Genomic DNA, 22,052 nt, shown 5'->3' on the forward strand with positions numbered 1-22,052 from the left:
GCTTATCAAGTTAAGTAAAATAAAATCAAAGTTCACTATATGATTTACCTAATTAAAAAAATTTTTTAACCTAATTATTTTAAAATAATTTAAGAACTCTGTAGTAATTTACAATGTAAAAAGCATTCATAATATGGTGTTTATAGACACAAACACATAGCTAGTAAACCTATAGACAGCTACTCACCCTTGCCATACAGAAAATGCAAAACACACTTGAGATATTGTAATTACATATTATGTGGTCAAAACTAAAGAAGACGAAAATATGCTTGTGTTAATGAAAAAGGATTTGGTGGTCTTTCTTATTTTTAATTTTTAAATTTTAATTTAAATTCCACAGACTGAAACCCATATATTTTTTCTCTTTCTTGTTTTACTGGCTGGAGCCAAGTGTCATGGAACTCATATTCTTGATGAAGAGAAACTGAGAGGACACACTGGCATTTGCTATACGTGAACTAAGATTGACTCATTTTCCTATGTCAAAACTGCTATTTTGCAAATAAAATTACTATCCTTTATAACATTATTTCGTTTGCTTATTGCTCTGCTCTTTTTTCTTTCGTGTTTCAGGTAACCACTAACAAAAAGTTTAAAAGTCGACTATGTCCAGAATGGCACTCTATAATTGAAAATTTAGGTGATTTTTCCGAAGTCCTGTTGGAAGTATATCTACCAGTAGTGTGATCAGGCTCTCCCTCCCACATTTCCCTGCTAGTCAGGACAAGAGAAGCCCGGGGGTGCTGCTGCAATAGCGGTGGGAGTGGGAGATAGGATATTACCCGCTTGACACTGCACTTTTGCTACGAATGATTCACTCAGGTTTGGCACATTTGTTGCAAGGAAATCTCCTCCTCCCGCCGCTTCCTTGTTCGAGCTCCTCTCGGGCTGTCTCCTGTGCTTTGGCCTTTAAGGAGAAGTGAGAGCAGGTGGGCACACAGGAGCTCGCCGAGTCCTCCTCCCCCTGCTCCTTCCCTAATTTAGCAGTACTTCCGGCCGCGTGACATCATCCCCCGCACCTCGGTGACGTGAGCTGCGGGTGACGTGTGTGCGGAGAGGAGCGCGCTGACGTTGCTATTTAAAGGTCCTCCTGCGGGGAGGATGGAGACACAGCGCGAGCACCTGGTGTGGGGCGCGGAGGAGGCTGTGGCGGCCGGGAGCGGGGCCAAGAGCCAGAGGAGGAGCAGAGCGCACGGCCAGCCAGCCGCCGGCCTCTAGGGGAGGGGGGAAAAGAAGGACGAACGGACTGAGGGCCTGCCGCCGGCCCAGCTCCCCACGAGGGCCGCTCGGCCCCCCACCATCAGCCTCTCCGCCGCCTTGCGGCTGCTGCTTTCTCCCGCGGACCGCTGCTCGCAAGGCCCATCGGGCTCCCGGGACCAGTCCGCGCCCCAGCCCCCGGCCGCGGCTCCGCGGCGGCCACCGCCTCCCGTCCCTTCCCGCGAGCAGAGGGAGGGACCGCCCTCGCTCCCCGTTCTCTCCGCCCCCTTCCCGCCCCCCGCAGCCCACTCTGCCGCCGCGCTAGCCTCACGCCGGCGGCGCTGACCGGGAAAGCAGCACCCTCTGCTCTGCCAGCCGGTCGGCCGGTGGAGGCGGAGGCAGCGGCAGGCTTCAGGCCGCCGGGGCTGGCGCTGCTCTGCCCGGCGGTAGCCGGAGGCGGGCGCTGATGGAAGTGTGAAGAGGCGGCGGCGGGGCCCGGGGAATGTGAGGCGGCGCGTGGCGGCGGCGCGGAGCGTGAGAGACGAGGAGCAGGGGTGGGGGCGCTGGAGCGGCGGCTGCGCTTCGGCTTCGAGCCCAGCTCTCCTGGCCCCAACGCGGGCTTAGCCTCCCGCCTTGGCTCGGGCAGGCGCCCGTCGACCCTTCGGCCCCTTTCGCCCGCCCTGGAGCTGGGGGCAGGGTGCCAGTGGACGCGTGGGGCTTGGCTCTGTGATTCATTCATTCTCCGCCGACGGGAGCCTCAGACCCGCTGTGCTCTGAAAAGAGGAGGGAAGAGGGGGCAGCCGCGAATGAAGGGCCGGGCGCCAGCCGGGCTCCATTGTGCTCGGCGGCGGGGGGCGGGAAGGGGCTGAGGGAGGTGGGATCGGGCCCCCTCCTCCAGCTGCCCGGCGTGCGCTGCGCCCCCAGCCTGCTGCCAGCCTGGAAATGGCTCCGTTTATTCTCCTCGGGAGAATGAATCGATCCTGCCTAGCCTTCTCTTCGTCCTCCCCACCTCTTCTCTGCTCCGAGTCTTAGGAGGAGAAACATTTAAAAAGACAGATTCCAATGTGGAGTGCCGTGCAGGTTGCGAGCTGCCGGGTTTGCACTTCGAGGAGATTTTCCTATGTAGTTTTTTTCCTAATGTGAGCGCAGGGAAGCCGTGGCATTACTGCTTTTGGGATTTTTTATTCACGTGCACGTCGCGTTTGGTTGCTCGCTCCACCCCCGGAGACGTGGTGTGGTGGAGAAATTTGAACCCGCAGCCTTAGCTCCGAAAAGGCCGAGTTACCTGGCTCTCCCTGAGTGTCGAGGAGGACATGAGTGAAATGACCAGCGAACTCATTTTTTATAGGACTCAGTGAAGCCGGATTCTGCATTTCCCTACTTGTAGACTCGTTTTGTGGAATAGAGTTGATCGCTGTCTCCTCCGCAAAGCATTTTAACTCGAATAAGCAAATGCCGCCTCTGTTTGAACGTTTTGGTATTTACAAGAGAGAAATCATTTTACCTAAGAGAACTAATTGAATTGGCAGCATCCTTGAAATACCTCCGGACAAGGATCTGGGGGTGGGGGTGGAAAAGCAACTGCGAAATAGCAGACGGAGAAATTCCTTTGGAAGTTATTCCGTAGCATAAGAGCTGAAACTTCAGAGCAAGTTTTCATTGGGCAAAATGGGGTAAGGATTTTTGTGCTTAACACAGCTTCGAATCTGTTTATGTATGTGTATTATTGAGCGGTGGTGGTGATTGTGTTTTGTGTTTTCAAACAAACTTGCCACCTTGCTAAGCTGGTCATACTTTAAAGAAATAGGCATGCTAACCTTTTAGGTTATTTTTGCATTTTTGTAGAGCGGTACCAGAGGTCATAATTTAAAAACACATATATCGGTTGTAACTTGAATATGGATTTGTGAGTAATATTTACAAAGACAACGCATTCTACACTTTACTGGTCAGACTGCTGCATCAGTTTGTAATCAAAATCACATTATTTTAGCTTTTGCTGACGGTTATCTTTCAAAGAGAAGTACTGCATTCTCTCAGTACTTTTAGATAATCAGTTGCACAAAGGAACGATTGTAATGAGTGGTTAGACAACAGTCCTTGAAAGTGATCCAGAGTAAATTGTTGCCCTCACCGTGCCCTCTGTTTTGTCCTTGAATATTCAAAGCTAAAATGTATAGAATTGATTTACTGGGGCGTTAAAACGAAAATCTGAAATTCAGTCTTACTGGTGCGGTCACCACGGTACGGGTGCATTCCGTAGGAAAAAGCTTTTTGTTTAAGGAACTTGTTTACTCCTTTTGTTTTTCGCTTTTAAGCTCAGCCCTTCAGTTTGAGTTAACAGTATCAGATCTACACCTTCCTTCGGACCCAGAGCCAGCTGAGAGTGCATTTTCCAGTCTTTTATTAACTCTTCACACTGTGGGTTGATGAAATGCTAGTGACACTTCCTAATTTAAACTGGAAACCCATAATATGTTAATGGAGCAATCTGATTTCATTGACAGGTTGTCATTGCTTTTTGGCAGAAGAACTTCCAGAATTTTCTCTTTTTGTGTGTGTGTGGTTGAACAAACACATCTGAAGTGTAGTTGAGGGGCATGTTTTAAAGAATGGACTCTGCAATTCATTGTGATGGTTTAGGGGTGTACACACGCTTGAAACTTTCTGAGGAAAGTTCTTGAATAGTACCTTCCTTTTGGAGTTAGAATTTGAAGTTTAATATGCATAACTTTGAAAATTTAGAACATGTTGTAGGAGACGTTCCTCAGAAATTAATGACAAAGTGATAATGGTTTTAAAAACTTGAATGACAAGTGATGAGAATATATATAACTTGCATGATTTGGGGGTACCGCTAAGAGTAATTAAAATACCTCATTCTATTTCTAGCGCTGCTATTAGTAGCTTAGTGATCTGAGGCAGATTACTTGACCTCTGTGGACTCTATTTCTTACCTGTAAAATGAAGGATTTAGAGATGACTTAAAGATTTCTTCAAACTGTAAAAAACGAATTGCTTTCTTTTTATTCTCCTCATTTTAATGATCACTAGTTGGTTTCTGGAAGTCGATCTTTCTGATGGAGACCTTTTTCACTCTAAGCAGTTTAAGCGCTTAACGCTGAAAAATAATGGCATTTGAAAAATGTTTTGGATGAATTGCACCAATTTTAAATGAGAAAAATACTGAAAAATACTACTGTTCAAAACCTTAGAAATATGGCTTCCCTTGAGCATCTGCAGCTCTGTTTAAAACATGTTGGAGGAAAAAAAATCAAGCAGCAGTTTTTCATGTTGATGGCTGCATTTTGTCTAGACTGTGGAGTAGTAGCATCATGGAAGAAAGTCAGTTTTCCAGAACCTTTAAGCTGCATGAATGCCTGTCATTTTACCAAGGGAAGCTTAGGATGAATTTTTTTTTCCCTGCCTGAGGTTTCTTAGTACAAATAGCACAGGAGGACCCCAGCCCCATGCAGATGGCAGCCTGGCGGGGGGTCGCACCAGTCCTGTCCTCACGTTGGCAGACAGAGATATCTACTCTGAAGCCTCTGTAGGGGCCTGGGCACCTTTGGGAGCCTGAGCTGGAACTGAAGCTGGAGCTGCAGCCTGGGCCTTGGTTTGATCCTTGTCCTTGGCCTTTGGCCAGCACACCCTGAGCCCCTTGGCAATGCGGGCACGAGCATGCTTCCCAAGCTTGGGGTGGACAGTGTAGGCAAGTTGATTGAGCTTGCGGCTGACACCCTTTGGGATCTTGGGCTTAACCTCCTTGGGCTTTAGGAGGGCCTTGATAGCCTTGGCATGTGCACTCATGGCCTTGGCACTGTTAGCCTGCATCTTCTTTAGGCCCTTCTTGCTGTGTTTCTTGGCAAACCGCATGTTCCTCAGGAACTTGGGGTCCACCCCCTTAAGAGATTCGTATCTTTGTGCTTGGGGTTTCTTGATACCATTTCTGTGCCATTTTGGGGACTGGTTGTGTGTGGTGTGGTTCTTGGACTTGGCCATGTCTGCACCTTAAGGCGCGGCTCCTGAAGCGCCTAGAATCTGAAGAGACAGGATGAATTTAATACTAAGGGGGCTGTTGTTTAAAGTGGGAAAGTAAGCACCACACGTAACATGCATTTAGACACTTAGCATAATTAATTTGTTTATAAATGAATGTATCTGCCCTTCAGTTAATAAAGTTCTATATATGGACTGAGGAGAAAAAGCGAGCATTTTGTGGTGCTATTTTTTTTTTTTTTTTGGAAAGCCTGTATTTGGGGCTATGACCCTTTCTCATTGATAGTGACTTGAGTAGAGAGAGCAAGGGTAGATGGAAGTAGAAGAGAAGAGCATACAGCAAAGGCATTTGCTGACGTTTCCACACTTTATGCGTATTTATGCCTAATAAATGTTTGTGGAATTAGCATAGCTGCCTGGACCTATTTCAAGCAAAAGGAAACAGGGCTTTAAATGGCTTTTAAAGCTTTACCTTGGCAATCCTTAATTACCTTACTGTAATAGATATCTAAAATTTAATACTGTGGGTAAAGTGTTTCACATATTACAACCTTCTTTTTTTAAACTAATGTTAGGTTATAATAAGGATTTATCTTCGTCTTAATTGTAGATAATTATTGCAAGTCTAGGGGCAGTCTAAGCAAAGGAATTATTTTTAATAAAATCAGTGATTGGGCAGAAAAAAATTATGGCTCCCCTAATAGTAGTTTATGAACTTTTTGGAAATGGAGAAGAACAGCTGAAACTTGACAGTTGGCGAAGTCTGTCAAAGTATCTTGGATGTTGCATGAACTGTTAATTGCAGTGAAGGCAACTAAAGTATGGGTTTGTAAAATAGGTATCAGATCCCCTAAAAATTAAGGCATTCATGTATGTAAAATGAAGTCTGAAAAGTTTTGAAGCCTCAGTGAGGAGCCCCTGTTAGGTATGACCCCCCACCCCCACCTCCAAATAGTATCTCATAATGACAGCAGTGAGTCAGTAGCTATTTCAGAACTATCACAGTAGGCAACAGAAATCAAGTAACTTCAACCACTTATTTCATGAAACCCTTTGTTTTTACTTAGCTCATTTTGGCAACCTGGCGCCATCAGCAATGGTAAAGAATTCTTTCCCTCCCTTCCCTTATTAAGAGCTACTTATACATAAAATGGGGCTCTCCCTGCTAATGGGATCTGTTAATGCTGTTTCTGATTTATCTCACCTGCCTATGGGAACTTCTGGAGTCCTTCCTCACCCTCTTTCCCCAGATAACTTCCAGAAGCATGGAAATGAGTGCTGCTACATTGCAGCCCAAACTGAGTCTCTTTGCTGAAAGATGGGAAGCTGACACCTCCTTCTGCCTCAAACTGCAGGGTTCTGCTCTCTAGGGGTTGTAGCAAAAATGTGAAAATCTTGATCCAGCACTATAAATGGGTTTTATTGCAAAGATAACCACCCTATCATATCTGACAATAGACAAGTTAGATGCAAGTCCTTAATTCTTCATTTGTTCATTTTACCAACTTTGAACCTTTGTTATAGTGCGTGTACTTAGCTCAGAGCTGCTGATAGGAAGGCCAGTACAATATGCTCCTTCCCTTAGTGAGTTTATACTTTAGAAGTTGGGCAGACAGTCAAGCCTAAAATTAAAATGTGCAATGAAATTTTGTAGGAGCTATAATGTAGGGCATTATGGAGACACAAAGTGTGTGTTGGGGGGCCGTTAGCTGCTGAGGGAAGGATAAAAAGGCTTTGTAGAGGAGGTGATAGGTGTTAAATACTGAAAGATGAGTACAAGTGAGCCTCTTAGACAAATAAGAGGGCATTCAAGGCAGAGAGCACAGTGATTGACACCACTAAAACGAGGAACTGCAAAGGAGTTTGGCATGACAAGCTTGTTTGCTTGAGCTAGCTCCCTTTGGTGTAGCAAGAGATAGGTCTAGAGCCTTATGCAGGGACTGGGTTAGAGAACCATGTAGATCAAATGAAAGTTTGGATTATCCTGTAGTCTAGTGTGTGTTTAGAGGTTTTTTTGGCTATGACCCATTGGAAAGATAAGCATCTTTACATTGCAACCCAATATGCTTGTATATAAATGATAAAATGTCACTACATAATACCCTTGCTTTGTATGGTACACTCTGGTAGTTTCTATTCTGTTCCGTTCTATTTTATTTTTAAGATAGACTGATGATGGTGACCCACTCAATTTATTTAATGACGCTGTGTTAGCAACTGGTAATTTGAAAAGCACTTCTCTTCTGTGTGAAGATTACTAAAGGGTTTTAAGCAGAGTAAGAACATGATCAGGGAAGTAGAATAAGGAAGCAATTTTAAAAATCGTTTACAATTTGGTTTTGTGTCTTGTATCCTGTGGAAACACCAAGCCAGAACAATGAACTCTGGCTGGGTAGAGGAAGTGGACAGTTGGGCAGGCCCTGGAAGGTTCCGAAGTGGGGAGGGGAGGGATGGTGACTGAGAGATGTGTAGTTGGCTGAACGGGGCTTTTTCAGAATTAGGACGTTTCATTGGAGAGGTAAGAATGTAGCAAAGAGCATGGTATGTTCTTAGCAGAGTCACTAACTATGGGTCATAAAATAGTGAATTTGGGAGTTAAGGGGTTGACAGAAGAAACTGTCCTTATTCATACTTTATAGTTTTGAGTGATTAAACATCTCAGAAGAAAAGGTGGTTATATCCCAAAAGGTCTAACCTCTCTACTGCCATGTGATCTTTTTTTTTTCAGTCTTCAGTGTTTAGTTGAAGTATTTATTTTTAGTTACTGGATTGTTATTTCGGATTAATATGACTAACTGGACAGAAGAGTAGGGAAAATGAGTGCTGAGTGCTTAATGTTTTCTGCTATAATTTTTTTCTGATGTAGTTTTTAAATGACTATAAAACATTTTACATAGATTTATATCTCAGGACATATCTCGTGGAATGAAATGTGCAGTTTTTTTGTGTTGCATGTTTGTAATGCCTTATGACCTGTGGCTAATATTTCTGTTTGTTTTTGAAAAGTTGAGTGATTTTGAGGCATTGCAAAGTTTCAGGTCTGTTAAATATGTTCATTTCAAAAGGATCTACATGTGATAAGGAATATTTATTTAGATTTTAGCCCATCTACCATCTACAAGAATTGAGATAAAATTTTCACATCTATCTTACTGAATGAGTATTGCAAGAGTAGGTAAAACTGTTTTTTTTTGTTTTTTGTTTTTTTTTTTTGAGATAGAGCCTCACTCTGTCACCCAGGCTGGAGTGCAGTGGTGCGATCTTGGCTCACTGCAACCTCTGCCTCCCGAGTTCCAGCATTTCTCCTGCCTCAGCCTCCCAGGTAGCTGGGACTACTGGCGCGTGCCACCGCGCCTGGCTAATTTTTGCATTTTTTGGTAGAGACGGGGTTTCACCATATTGGCCAGGCTGGTTTCGAACTCCTGACCTCGTGATCTGCCCGCCTCGGCCTCCCAAAGTGCTGGGATTACAGGCATGAGCCACCGCGCCCTGCCAAGAGTAGGTAAAACTTTTTAAAAGCTAATCATTCAATGGTGGTCTTCAGTATGTGAATAAAATCATATATATATATATTTTGTTTGTTTGTTTGTTTGGTTTTGTTTTTGAGACAGTGCAGTGGCCCATGCTGGAGTGCAGTGGTGCCATCATGGCTTACTGCAGCCTTGACCTCTCAGGCTCAAGCAATCCTCCTACTTTAGCCTCCTGAGTAGCTGGGACTATAGGCTCACACCATCATGGCAGGCTAATTTTTGTGCTTTTTGTAGGCATGGGGTTTCATCATGTTGCCCAGGCTGGTCTTGAACTCCTGGACTCAAGTGATCCGTCTGCCTTGCTGTGAGCCATCATGCCTGGCCAAAATCATGTATTTTAATCTTAATTTTTACAGCACGCCTCTCCATAGTCTATAAAATTAGGACATCCATAATGACTCTCTGTTAAAAGAGTCAACTTTATTGATGAACTTATATTCTTAATTTTAGCATTTCATACCTTTTGATACTCCTTTTTCTATCTGTCCTGAGTGTAACACATTTGTCATTTCTGTGCTCCTTCATGAAATGTCTGAGAAAGGAAAAAAAGATGAAACTGATAAGAATCAATGCTGTTTGTTTTAAGCAGTATTTTTGAGGGAAATTATCAACACATATAATCTTTTTTGCTTTGCCTTTTTCTTCTACTTGCATTTTTTAAAATCTTGTTTTTAAAAGTTTTTATCACTTGAACCTGTGAGGCGGAGGTTGCAGTGAGCCGAGATCGCCCCATTGCACTTGAGCCTGGGCAACCAGAGCGAAACTCAATCTCAAAAATAAATAAATAAATAAATAAAAGTTTTAAAAAATTTGTTCACTTCTCTGGTAAGTACAATTTAGAATTAATTTAATTTTTTTTTGTCTGCTAAACATTTCAGATAATAGAATTAATTTTATAGGGTCATCTTTTTTACTATTCTTTCAGTGAGGTTTTGTCCGCCCAAAAATGGATTGTGAAGCCAGTATGGCTCTTGCGTAGCTAAAATAATTTTACATATAGAACTAACATTTGACTTAGTTAATAACTGAATCTTATTTACCCTTATTTATGTTTTTTTTCTATTAAGGTAGACTACTAAAGGAAGGCAAAAAGTCATTGTTTTCTGTCTTGTATCAGAAAATAAAATTGTTTATAAAACCCCCCAAAACAAGTAATCTAATCAATGTTTTATCTTCATAGTACACTTTTCATTTTCTCTACCTTTTAAAAAATCACCTTTATCTCTTAACACCTAATATTAATATTAGCTTTAAAAATTAGCTTGGCTTTACAAACATCTTATTTTAATGTTCTTTCATAAAACAAGAAGAGTTTCAATGTTATCTTTTGAGAAGTGTTGGCACCACGTCCTCAAGGCACAAAAGTTGTAAGAATTGAGGGCTTTTTGTAAAATTACCAAGCAAGAGTTAGGTAGAAATTAAATACAAACAAAAAACTGTGCTTAGGGAACACAATTTCATTACTGTATAAGATCATTGAAAGTCATGTTTATTATGTCATGTCTATTGGCACGTCTGGATCCATGTGGTCACATGCCTCAGAGTCCAGAGGCCTGTAGAGGAGAATGTCCTTGATTCCCCCCCTTTCCATAGAATGGTTTGTTCCTAATTTGTCATTGTCTAGTTGGGGAGTCTTTTTTGAGACAGAGTCTTGCTGTGTCACCCAGGCTGGAGTGAAGTGGCGCCATCTCAGCTCACTGCAACCTCCATGTCTCAGGCTCAGATGATTCTCCTGCCTCAGCCTCCCGAGTAGTTGGGACTACAGGTGCACCACCACACCTGGCTAATTTTTGTATTTTTGGTAGAGATGGGGTTTCATCATGTTGGTCCTGACCTCAAGTGCTCCACCCACCCTGGCCTTTCAAAGTGCTGGGATTATGGGCATGAGCTACTGTGCCCAGCCTAGTTGGGGAGTCTTCATAGAAGTCTACTGAGAGACATAGCTCTGATACGTATCTCTTTGGGTATTATACACTGTGCTTCCTAACCCACAAGTTCATAGTGCAGTACACATGTGCAATATTAGTTGAAAGGATTTAGGGGAATTAGTGCTCATATATAGAAAATCCTGATTTCTAGCAATTAGGCCGATAGTTGGATATACCAATTATTTTTCTGATAATTTCTCTAAGTAAATTTTTGGATTCTTTTATATTTACGTATATCTCAATCTTAAGTAGTTATTGTCTTTCTTCTGTTTTATTTAAGTATTTATAAGAGTTGTTCTGAACAAGACTTTCTTTGTGTGAGTTGGAATTTTCTGCCTAGTTACTTTCTAGCTTCCCTTATTAGGCTCTTAATAATGATCTTTAGGACATGACTATCAAAGACCTCAAAATACTCATATTAGGAATTTCTATCAGTCAGTCTTCCTGGAAGACAAGTCTGTACATTCCTAAATGTATATGGGACAAATATTTTGAACTTATTATAATATTTAAGTTGCTTAGCCTATCCCTTTACCTTTCTGTGCCTTTTTTTTTTTCGCTTATTCTTTTGTAAAACAGTGCTGTTTTCTTTCTTACTCTGTTGTTATGAATCACTGTCTCATGGCTTTTAACATTAAAATTTGTGTGCTTTGCTTAATCACTCTGCCAGCTCCCAGGATGTTTACAGATTGAGGATTCCTCCTACTCTTGTTTACTGAGTATTGCCAGGGATCTGTATACATTAAGCTCAGTGGGACTACTCCCAAGTCAGTCTTAAACTCATCTTTCTTGAGATTCTGTTGATTTAAAAAAAAAAAATTCTAGATCTTGCAGGCTGCTGTTTTCCTTACCCAAGTGATAATCTGTAAGATTTTAGTTGTGTATTTCATTGTTGTTTTCATTTAGTATTTTACTATTGTTAAATTGATATTTATTGCTATGCGTATGTTAGTATAGTGGAAATAGACATTAATGATGACATTTCTGTTTAATTGTATTTTGCAACATTTTAGTACAGATGCCCTTGAACAACACAGGTTTGAACTGTGTAGGTTCACTTAAATGCAGAGTTTCTTCCACCGCTGTCACCCCTGAGACAGCAAGACCAACCCTTCCTCTTCTTCCTCCTCAGCCTGCTCAATGTGAAGATGAAGATAAGAATATTTATGGTGATCCACTTCCACTTAATCGATAGTAGATACATTTTCTCTTACTTATGATTTTCTTTTTTCTTTCTTTTTTTTTTTGGAGGCAGAGTCTTGCTGTATCCCACCCGGCTAATTTTTGTATTTTTAGTAGAGACGGGGTTTTGCCATGTTGGCCAGGCTGGTCTTGAACTCCTGACCTCGGGTGAACCTCCTGCCTCAGCCTCCCAAAGTGCTGAGATTACAGGCATGAGCCATGGCACCCGGCCTCTGTTTTTTTTTTTTTTCTTTGTGACAGAGTCTCACTCTGTCACCCAGGCTGGAGTGCAGTGGCACGATCTTGGCTTACTGCAACCTTGCCTCCTGGGTTCAAGTGATTCTCTTGTCTCAGCCTCCTGAGTAGCTGGGATTACAGGCGCATGCTGCCAAGCCTGGCTAATTTTTGTATTTTTAGTAGAGACGGGATTTCGTGTTGACCAGGCTGGTCTCGAACTCCTGACCTCAAGTGATCTGCCTGCCTCAGCCTCCCAAAGTGTAGGGATTACAGGCGTGAGCCACCATGCCTGGCCTGCTTTTCTTAATAACATGTTTTATTTTTCCCTAGTTTACTTAATTGTATGAATACAATATATAATACACATACAAAATGTGTTAATTGACTATGTTATCAATAAGGTTTCCAGTCAACAATAGGTTATGAGTAAAGTTTTTGAGGAGTTAAAAGTTACATGCAGGCTGGGCGCGGTGGCTCACGCCTGTAATCCCAGCACTTTGGGAGGCCAAGGCAGGCAGATCACGAGGTCAGATCGAGACCGTCCTGGCTAACACGGTGAAACCTTCTCTCTACTTAAAATACAAAAAATTAGCCAGGCGTGGTGGCGGGCCCCTGTAGTCCCAGCTACTCGGGAGGCTGAGGCAGAAGAATGGTGTGAACCCGGGAGGCGGAGCTTGCAGTGAGCTGAGATTGCGCCACTGCACTCCAGCCTGGGTGACAGAGCGAGACTCTGTCTCACACACACACAAAAAAGTTACATGCAGATTTTTTACTGAGCATGGGTCAGTGCCCTTAACTCACAAATTGTTCAAGGGTTAACTGTATATTCTGAGTAATCAGTGTAAAATCTAGGTTGTTACATTATAGGCTATTCATGTGGTAGAAGCTATCCCAAAGAATGTTTTCAAAGATGGTACAGTGGTCAATTAGAAATCAGGATACGAAATTAGATGTTCTGTATGACCTCAAGTATATAAAATTCTGTATATGCATAAAAACATTTGAAAGAGACTCATAAAAGCGCTACCATGTTTATTTCTGGGAGGTAAGATTGTAAAATTTTGTTTTTTAGTCTTTCTGAATCTTGTAGTTTCTCTATAATGAACATATTAAGTTTTAGAACTTCTCTTGGGTTTTAAGGGTGAGGGTATTAAAAAGAGAACTTCTCTTGGGTTTTAAGGGTGAGGGTTTTAAAAAAAATATTTATTATAGTAAAATGTTATCAGGACTGGCTGGGCGTGGTGGCTCACGTCTGTCATCCCAGCACTTTGGGAGGCCAAGGCGGGCGGATCACCAGGTCAGGAGATCGAGACCATCCTGGCCAACATAGTGAAACTCCATCTCTACTAAAAATACAAAAGTTATCTGGGCGTGGCGGTGCACACTTGTAATCCCAGCTACTTGGGAGGCTGAGGCAGGAGAATTGCTTGAACCCAGGAGGTGGAGGTTGCAGTGAGCCAAGATCGCACCACTGAACTCCAGCCTGGTGACAGAGTGAGACTCTGTCTCAAAAAAAAAAAAAAAAAAAAAAAAAAAAAAAAAAAAAAATTATCAGGACCTGTTACTGTTCTTACATCTAGATACTTATATATATTTGTATCAATTTTAGCTTTATCTCAAATTTTATCTTATTCTTTTCAAGATTGGCTAAAGAAGTAGTTACTCTAGTGCTAGCAAAACTTGTTTAAATGTGAGGAGTATTTCTCTTGTCAGTTATTAGAGTATTAGCACTAAACTGTACTTTTTATGGAGAAGGAGACGCAGCCCAAAGGGAAATTGTGACTATGGGAGGTAATATAGCTTTGACATGGCAGATCATGTGCTGGATTCCCCCAGCTCCTTGGGGCTCTTACCATTAGAGCAGGTGCTCCTCAGTGAATGCTTGCATAGATACAGATTCATTTGGAAAAGGGTTTCTAACTCCTTATAGTAGTTTACAACGACTTAATTTTACTGCAAACTTAGTTTCTTATAGGTGAGTTCATTAAATGTATCTTGTTTTCCTTACAGATGGTACTGAAAAAAGCTGCATTTTAATTTTAGTGTAAGTAAGTCTCGCACAATGCATTATACAATTGTCCCTTGAACATGGTGGGGCTTAGAGGTACTAATTGCCCCACCAACTCACATTTAACTTTTGACTCTCCCAAAGCTTAATTACTTATAGCCTACAGTTGACTGAAGCCTTATCAATAACATAAACAGTTGATTAACACATATTTTGTATGTTATCTGTTTTATATGCTGTATTCGTACAATAAAGTAAGCTAAAGAAAAGAAAGTGTTATTAAGAAAATCATAAGGAGCCAGGCATGGTGGCTCACGCCTGTAATCCCAGCACTTTGGGAGGCCCAGGCAGGCAGATGGCTTGAGCTTACCAGTTCGAGACCAGCCTGGGCAACATGGTGAAAACCAGTGTTTACAAAAAATACAAACATTAGCCAGGCTTGGTGGTACACATCTGTAGTCCCAGCTACTGGGGAGGCCAAGGTGGGAGGATGGCTTGAGCCTGGGAGGCAGAGGATGCAGTGAGCTGAGATCCTGCCACTGCACTGCAGCCTGGATAATAGAGCCAGACCGTGTGTGTGTGTGTGTGTGTGTGTGTGTGTGTGTGTGTGTCTGTCTGTCTGTCTGTCTGTCTCTCACACACACACACACACACACACACACACACACAAATGGCTGGGTGCAGTGGCTCACGCCTATAATCCCAGCACTTTGGGAGGCTGAGGCGGGCGGATCACTTGAGGCCAGGAGTTTGAGACCAGCCTGGCCAACATGGCAAAACCCCATCTCTACTAAAAGTGCAAAAATTAGCCGGGTGTGGTAGCGCGTGCCTGTAGTCCCAGCTCCTCAGGAAGTTGAGGCATAAGAATCGCTTGATTCTGGGAGACAGGTTGCAGTGAGCTGAGATCATACCATTACACTCCAGCCTGGGTGACAGAGAAACTCTGTCTCAGAGAAAAAAAAAAGAGAAAATATATTTATTGTTTATTACATGGAAGTGAATCATCTTAAAGGTCTTCATCTTCATTGTCTTCACATTGAGTAGGCTGAGGAAGAGGAGGGATTGGTTTTGCCGTCTGTGGTGGCAGAAGCATCTGCATTAAAAACCTGCTGAGACAAATATCCTTTCTCCTCAGTGATTTTCCTAATGGCATCTGGGAACTCATCTACTACCTTTTAGTGGGCAGAAGCTGTTTTCCTGTTATCTGGACATTTTTTAAGCCAAAGCTCTTCTAATATTATCAAACCATCCTTTCCTGGCATTAAATTCTCTAGCTTTAGATCCTTCATCTTCTTTTTGCTTTACGTTATCATAAAACTGCTTTTTCTCGATTCATATTAAATAGCTATGGTTTTTTGTAATAGTAATCCTTCACCCACATAGAAGCCACATTTTCAATATGAGATAAAAAGGTATTTTGCAAAAAGTGCAAGGTTTTTGCACCTGCTGGTATAGCTACAGAGATGGTTTCACAAATTTTCTTTTTTGCAATGGTCCTTACTCTGGGTTCATTTATCTTGAAATGGTAGGCAACCACAGCTGCAGACCTCAATCTGCAGCACGTATCAGGCAGTTCAGCTTTTTCTTGTAATAGCATGACTTTGCTTCTTGGGAGCACTTCCAGCATCACTAGTGGCACTTCATATGGGTCTCGTGGTGTTATTAAAAGTTTATGGTATTGCCCTAAAAAGGATGAAAAATATGCAAGAACCGTGATTTTATTGTTGTGATACACAATTTACTGTGGCATTTTAAGCAGACAGAACACTTGAGCTCACTGCAATAGCAACAGGAGTTAGCTACAAATTGTTACAGTAGAACAGTATGTACTAGTTAATGTTATGCTATGATGTAATACTGCATCTTTACGTGTATTTGCATTTTTCTAGATGTGCCATGTACGGTCTGTAAGTTTTTTGCCTATGTTTTGATAAATTTTAATTCTTTGTAATAGATTTGCGTATTATTTTATGGTAGTAAATGAAAAAATAGACTAGAATCTACATATATTTTATGCACTCATAATGCCTTTTTCTATTTTTTTCAATACTTCTAAGCTATGCAGTTAACCTGTAAGTTTTTTCAAATTACAGCAAATCTCCAAAAATTTTTCTAATATATTTATTGAAAAAAATCAATTGTAAAACATTATTGTAAGTATACTGGTGCAGTTCAAACCCATGTTTAAGGGTCAACTGTATTTTGAATACATTAAAGTACTTCTCATAAATGATTTGTTATTACATGTGTTTGGTATAGAGTTTTCAAAGTTGATATTAAAATGTAAATTCCATCAGTCAGCTTTGTTAAGTACCTTTGTAGTTATTGGGCACATGAGCCTCTGGAATACTTATGCATCTATTTACATAATACATAGGCAGGCTCTAGTTTTCTAAAGAGTTCAGACCAGAAAAAGAAAGCTTGAGACGCTATCTTGAAATATTTTTCCTGGAGCTTAAAAGTGGAGATTTGGCTGGGGACGGTGGCTCACGCCTGTAATCCCAGCACCTTGGGAGGCCGAGGTGGGCAGATCACAAGGTCAGGAGATCAAGACCATCCTGGCCAACATGGTGAAACCCCATCTCTACTAAAAATACAAAAATTAGCTGGGCATGCTGGTACGCGCCTGTAGTCCCAGCTACTCGGGAGGCTGAGGCAGGAGAAATGCTTGAACTTGGGAGGTGGAGATTGCAATGGGTCCAGATCATGCCACTTTGCACTCCAGCCTGGTGACAGAGCGAGACTCTGTCTCAAAAAAAAAAAAAAAAAAAAAAAAGTGGAGACCTGCAAGTAGAAGGACCAATTGTAGCATATTGTACAATTTCTGAATCATCCCGAGGTAGTTGTAAGTTACTTGATTTCCTCACTTGTAAGAGAAGGTTGGACCATATTGTATCCAGATTTAAAATTATTTTTTGGAATTATTTTTCCCAGAGCTTTCAAACTCTTATGCTGCCATTGGCTGAGCAGAAAAATGTGTGATAGTATGAGGTAGAACACAGTAGGGATTGGTGGGGACTGTAGGAAAGTGAAGAGAAGAGATCCTGCCTAAAAACATTCATATCCAGTGTATTCTTAAAACCCTCTGGCCAAAGAAAGACATGTGAAGCCTGATCCCTTATTCAGCAAACATTTTTTGAGTTCCTACTAGCAACTGTGATACTCTAATGTAGGTCAGATACAGTCAGTTTGGAAATGCTTTAACTCTTTTTTTTTGAGACAGAGTTTCACTCTTGTTGCCCAGGCTGGAGTGCAATGGTGCAATCTCAGCTCACTGCAACCTCCGCTTCCTGGGTTCAGGTGATTCTGCCTCAGCCTCCCAAATAGCTGGGATTACAGGCATGTGCCACCACACCCGGCTAATTTTGTGTTTTTAGTAGAGACGGGTTTCTCCATGTTGGTCAGGCTGGTCTCGAACTCCAGGCCTCAGGTGATCCGCCCTCCTCAGCCTCCCAAAGTGCAGGGATTACAGGGGTGAGCCACTGCACCTGGCCTGGAAATGCTTTAACTCTTGACTGAAGAAGGAAGACCGGAGCATCAGAGTCTAGTATGACAGTGGCAGAAATGCTTATTACATCAGTGGTTCTCAGTTTTGAACCTGCATCAGAATCACCTCGAGACCTTGTTGAAACACAGATTGCTGGACTTCCTTTACCGCCAGAGTTTTTGATGCAGTGGATCTAGGAATGGGGTCCATGAATTTGCTCTTCTAACAGATTCCCAGGGCATGCTGATGCTGCTGGTCCAGGGAGCTTATTTGAGAGTGACTGCATTTGATAAATGAAGCTTACAAATCAAACGTGAGAAACTTTTGTCCATTCAAAAGCTTCAGTGACTCCTAAAGCATGCTTGCTTGATTGCTGCCCCTTCTTTTGAAGTTGCAAAAACTAGAAGTTTGAACTAAGGGGGGAAAATTGATTAAGCTGCCTTTTTTTTTTGAGACAGAGCCTTACTCTGTCTCCTGGGCTGCAGTACACGATCTTGGCTCATTGCAACCTCCGCCTCCCGGGTTCAAATGATTCTCCTGCCTCAGTCCCCTGAGTAGCTGGGATTACAGATGGGTACACCATGCCTGGCTAATTTTTGTATTTTTTTTTTTTTTTTTAGTAGAGACAGGGTTTTGCCATGTTGGCCAGACTAGTCTCGAAATCCTGACCTCAGGTGATCCACCCGCCTCAGCCTCCCAAAGTGCTGGGATTACAGGCATGAGCCACTGCACCCAGCTCTATCTATTTTTTATAAGGGAAAATATCCAAGACAACTTGAAACTGGTCTCTAATCTTTTTAAACCTGATTACTTTTAACAGTACTTACCAGTTATGCCCATTTCTTGGTCAGAGTTCTGCTTTTTGATATTTCTGAATGTATTGTTTTAAACTACCAGATACTGCTTTGACTTCTCAAGTTTTCTGCTTTTAGAAGACATCTTTCTTTCTTCTGTGTTATTCTGTCTAGATATCCTTAAGTTTGTCCAGTGTCGTTGAAGCCTACATGTTTCTTTCTTTCTTTTCTTTTCTTTTTTTTTTGAGACAAAGTCTCACTCTGTTACCCAGGCTAGAGTGCAGTGGTATGATCTCGGCTCACTGCAGCCTCCTGGGTTCAAGCAATTCTTCTGCCTTAGCCTCCCAAGTAGCTGGGACTACAGGTGCATGCCACCACAACTGGCTAATTTTTGTATTTTTTAGTAGAGATGGGGTTTCACCATGTTGGCCAGGCTGGTCTCGAACTCCTGGCCTCAAGTGATCCACCCACCTCGGCCTCCCAAAGAGCTGGAATTACAGGCATGAGCCACCGTGCCTGGCCTGAAATTTTTCTATTCGCTAAATTATCTTTCTTTTGTGTTCCTTTCTTGTTCGTTTAGTTTCTTATTTCATTTTGGAAACTATTCTGGAATATCTGGTGAGCCTCAGCTGTGTATGATACTAAAAAGGTGATTAAAAGCTTTTTGTGAATCAGTGAGGCCTGTCACTGGTGGACTTCATCTTAGATATTTAGGTGGTGAACTGGCCAAAATGTTTTTGGCTGGTCCCCAAGTTTGGGGAGGTCTATTGTCTAAGATTGTAAGTTTTTCTATGACACTTCGTTTTCTTTAGAGGAGAATCTTCCAATGTAGAGTTCTTAATCTTGACATTCTGAGAGCCAGGTAAGTATATTCTTCTGTTATATACCTATGAGGCATATCATCTGCTGTAATCTGAAAGCCAGGAATGGGAAGGTTTTTGCGGGGACAGGGTTCTGTTTGCAGCCTTTCTCCTGGTACTCCTATTTTAGGCCCCACTCCTGTCTTCTGCTATTGGAAAAGGTAGTTGATTGACTGTGGGAAGGGGTGGGAATTTCATTGCTCTGTTATTTAAACTTTCAGTCAATTCCTCCATTTCAGTCGCATACTTCACACCTCCTCTGCAGTCCCTTTGCCTCTAAATTCTAGCCAGCAGGTTGTTCACTTAGTTCCCTCTTTGCAGGCGCTTTTATTATAGTTTCCTTGGTTTTGTCAAACCAGGCACCATTCCTTCTATTTTTCATCTTTAATACATTTTGAAAACTGTATTAAAGTTACTTAAGAACTGCTGCTGCTTTTTACAGTTTTTGGTGTTATAGGTTTATACCTTTTTTTCCACTCCCCTTAACTTTCATTTTAGTGGAATTTTGGAAAAGGAAGATGAATGAGTACAATTAATTTGCCATGTTTGGCCAGAATCACTGAGCCCTTAGCTTTTGAATTTCTATAAGGCATCTTTCAGAATGTGTTGACACTGTTGACAGTTAATTGATTGGAATTTGGCGGATGATAAAGTGTTGGCTTTCTAAAAATCTCTCCCTGTAACCAACACCTGAAAATTCAATGCATGATGTAAGCACATGTTAAAATTAAAAACTTGAAATTGATCATCAACCCAAACCTAAGGAAAACAGAGCACTGACTCAGCTGTGTCAGGTAACTAAGGTGTTGCTACAGTCTCCTAACACTGTGCCTCATGAGCATTTGTAAAAAACGTTAAGCACTTAATTTGTGTCATGAGTCATGCCAGGCACTGGTAGTACAAAGATGAGTAGATAGCCATGTAAACAAAAAAATTACGATACTGTGATTTAAGTGCTGCAATAGAGAGATGTATGTTGTGTTTGGTAGCACAGAGAAGGGAGTGCCCACCTCCACCTTGGAAGGTCAGAGAAAGCTTCACATAGCCAGTCATGTTTGTTTTGAGCCTTAACAAACAAATAAGAGTTGGGGGAGGGGAAGATGTATGAGTGGTTGTTAGGGTATTTTAGGTAGAGAGGTGGCATAGGTAAAGCTTCAGAGGTGAAGTATGCTAATTAGAAAGTTAAGGTAGTTAAGGGAGATGTGACTAGAAGGATAGAGGCCAGATCATGACTATGTCATGTTAAGAGGATTGTAGTCTTCCTCTAGATTAATGGTTTTCAAATATTTTTGATGCAGTACCCATATCAAAGATTTTGAACATCTTCCTTCATATGTGTATATTTATAAAATTACATGTATTCTTTGTGTTAATATATAAATATAGATATTTAATGTGTATATAATAAAACATATAAAAATAGAAATGATAGAGGAGAATAGTAACTTCTTCCTGCATATGACTTTAGAAGCTGTTAAGTAATGGTGAGCAACAGAACAATTTTAAGTTGTTAGTTACTACCGTGCTTGCATTTTAGATCAACTACTCAGGCTGCAATATGGAGGAAGTTTTGGACTTGGAGAAGGCAGGTGTGTGTGTGTGAGAGAGACAGAGAGAAAGAAATGCTTGGGGGTCCTAGAGACACTAAAAAAAAAAAATTTTTTTTTTTTTGAGACTGAGTTTCACTCTTGTTGCCCAGGCTGGAGTGCAATGGCACGATCTCGGCTCACTGCAACCTCCTTCTCCTGGGTTCAATCGATTCTTCCGCCTCAGCCTCCCGAGTAGCTGGGATTACAGGCACCTGCCACCATGCCCGGCTAATTTTTGTATTTTTAGTAGGGATAGAGTTTCACCATGTTGGTAAGGCTGGTCTTGAACTCCTGACCTCAAGTGTTCCACCCGCCTTGGCCTCCCAAAGTGTTGGGATTACAGGCATGAGCCACCGCACCCAGCTGAGACACTCAAATTTAATTGCAAGATAGGTTAATGGCAGCAATTTAGTCAAGAGTAGTGGCTTGAACTGAAACAGAGTAGAACAAGGCTTGAATTCAAGAGATTTAAGTAGTAATGTCTACAGGAGTTGACAGTGATCTAGATAGATATTATGAGGTAAAAGAGATTGCCTTGGTCAGCCATTAGTTGATAAAGAGAACCAAGAGGAGAGAAACAAGTTTGTAGCAAGGTGAGATGACAAATTGAAGGAACCTTGAGATATTTGTCGTCAGCCACGTGGGAATGCTTTATAGTTGGATATTATTGGTCTGGTATTCAGGAAAAGAGAACTGGGCTGAGGATAGAGTTTTGGGAATCAGAATGTATAATTTTTGGTTGGAGCTGTGAATGTGGATGAGCTCATGCAGGGTATTTATAGAAAAGAGCAGATCAGGCATCTCTGGGAATAGTCATTTAAGGGGCAGCTGAGAAAGCTGTCAGGTGAGAATAGTGTCACAAGAGCCAAGAAAGGGAGTGAGTTTCAAGAAATGAGTAGTAGCCAGGATCACATGTACCAGAAACATCAAATGAGGCAAGAAATAACTAGATTGGATAAGTAATGGTCCTTTAACAATCTTACCTTGAAGTTTGAGAAGTGTAGGGTGGAAATCAAATTGCCATGAAGTGAAGGTGTTGAAGGATGAGGAGCAGACACTAGAAATGTGTCTGCTTCTCCTTTAAGACCAAGCATCTTTGAAATAGTAGCTCAGCAAGCTCTAGGGTTCAGGAAATTCTTTTGGTTTTGTTTACAGAATGGGATTAAGCATTCCTTTTAGGATCTGGCAAAGGAGTCCGTGGCAAGGTGTATTTAAAATATTAGAGTAGAGAGGGATAA

The 22,052-nt window shown here is 41.8% G+C and overlaps 2 protein-coding genes across 2 annotated transcripts in view; one reads left to right on the forward strand and one right to left on the reverse strand.

Moving 5' to 3' along the window:
- The first annotated feature begins 2,290 nt into the window (after positions 1-2,290).
- The window catches only part of HOMER1 (homer scaffold protein 1), a 151,215-nt gene continuing 131,453 nt past the window's right edge, over positions 2,291-22,052 (forward strand). Inside the window, exon 1 of the mRNA XM_004058645.5 lies at positions 2,291-2,873. Within this exon, the coding sequence (XP_004058693.1) occupies positions 2,869-2,873 (5 nt within the window). The 5' untranslated portion in view covers positions 2,291-2,868. The remainder of the gene's footprint in view (positions 2,874-22,052) is intronic.
- On the reverse strand, positions 4,735-5,234 carry LOC101135885 (large ribosomal subunit protein eL29-like). The gene has a single exon (XM_055366961.1). The coding sequence runs from the start codon at positions 5,200-5,202 to the stop codon at positions 4,735-4,737; it is 468 nt and encodes a 155-aa protein (XP_055222936.1). The 5' UTR covers positions 5,203-5,234.

This window comes from Gorilla gorilla, chromosome 19 (genome assembly GCF_029281585.2).
Source record: "Gorilla gorilla gorilla isolate KB3781 chromosome 19, NHGRI_mGorGor1-v2.1_pri, whole genome shotgun sequence".
In the NCBI taxonomy this organism is placed as follows: Eukaryota; Metazoa; Chordata; class Mammalia; order Primates; family Hominidae; genus Gorilla; species Gorilla gorilla.

Coding starts and splice junctions, on each gene's coding strand:
- LOC101135885 (XM_055366961.1), bottom strand. CDS start 5,202: ATGGCCAAGTCCAAGAACCACACCACACACAACCAGTCCCCAAAATGG.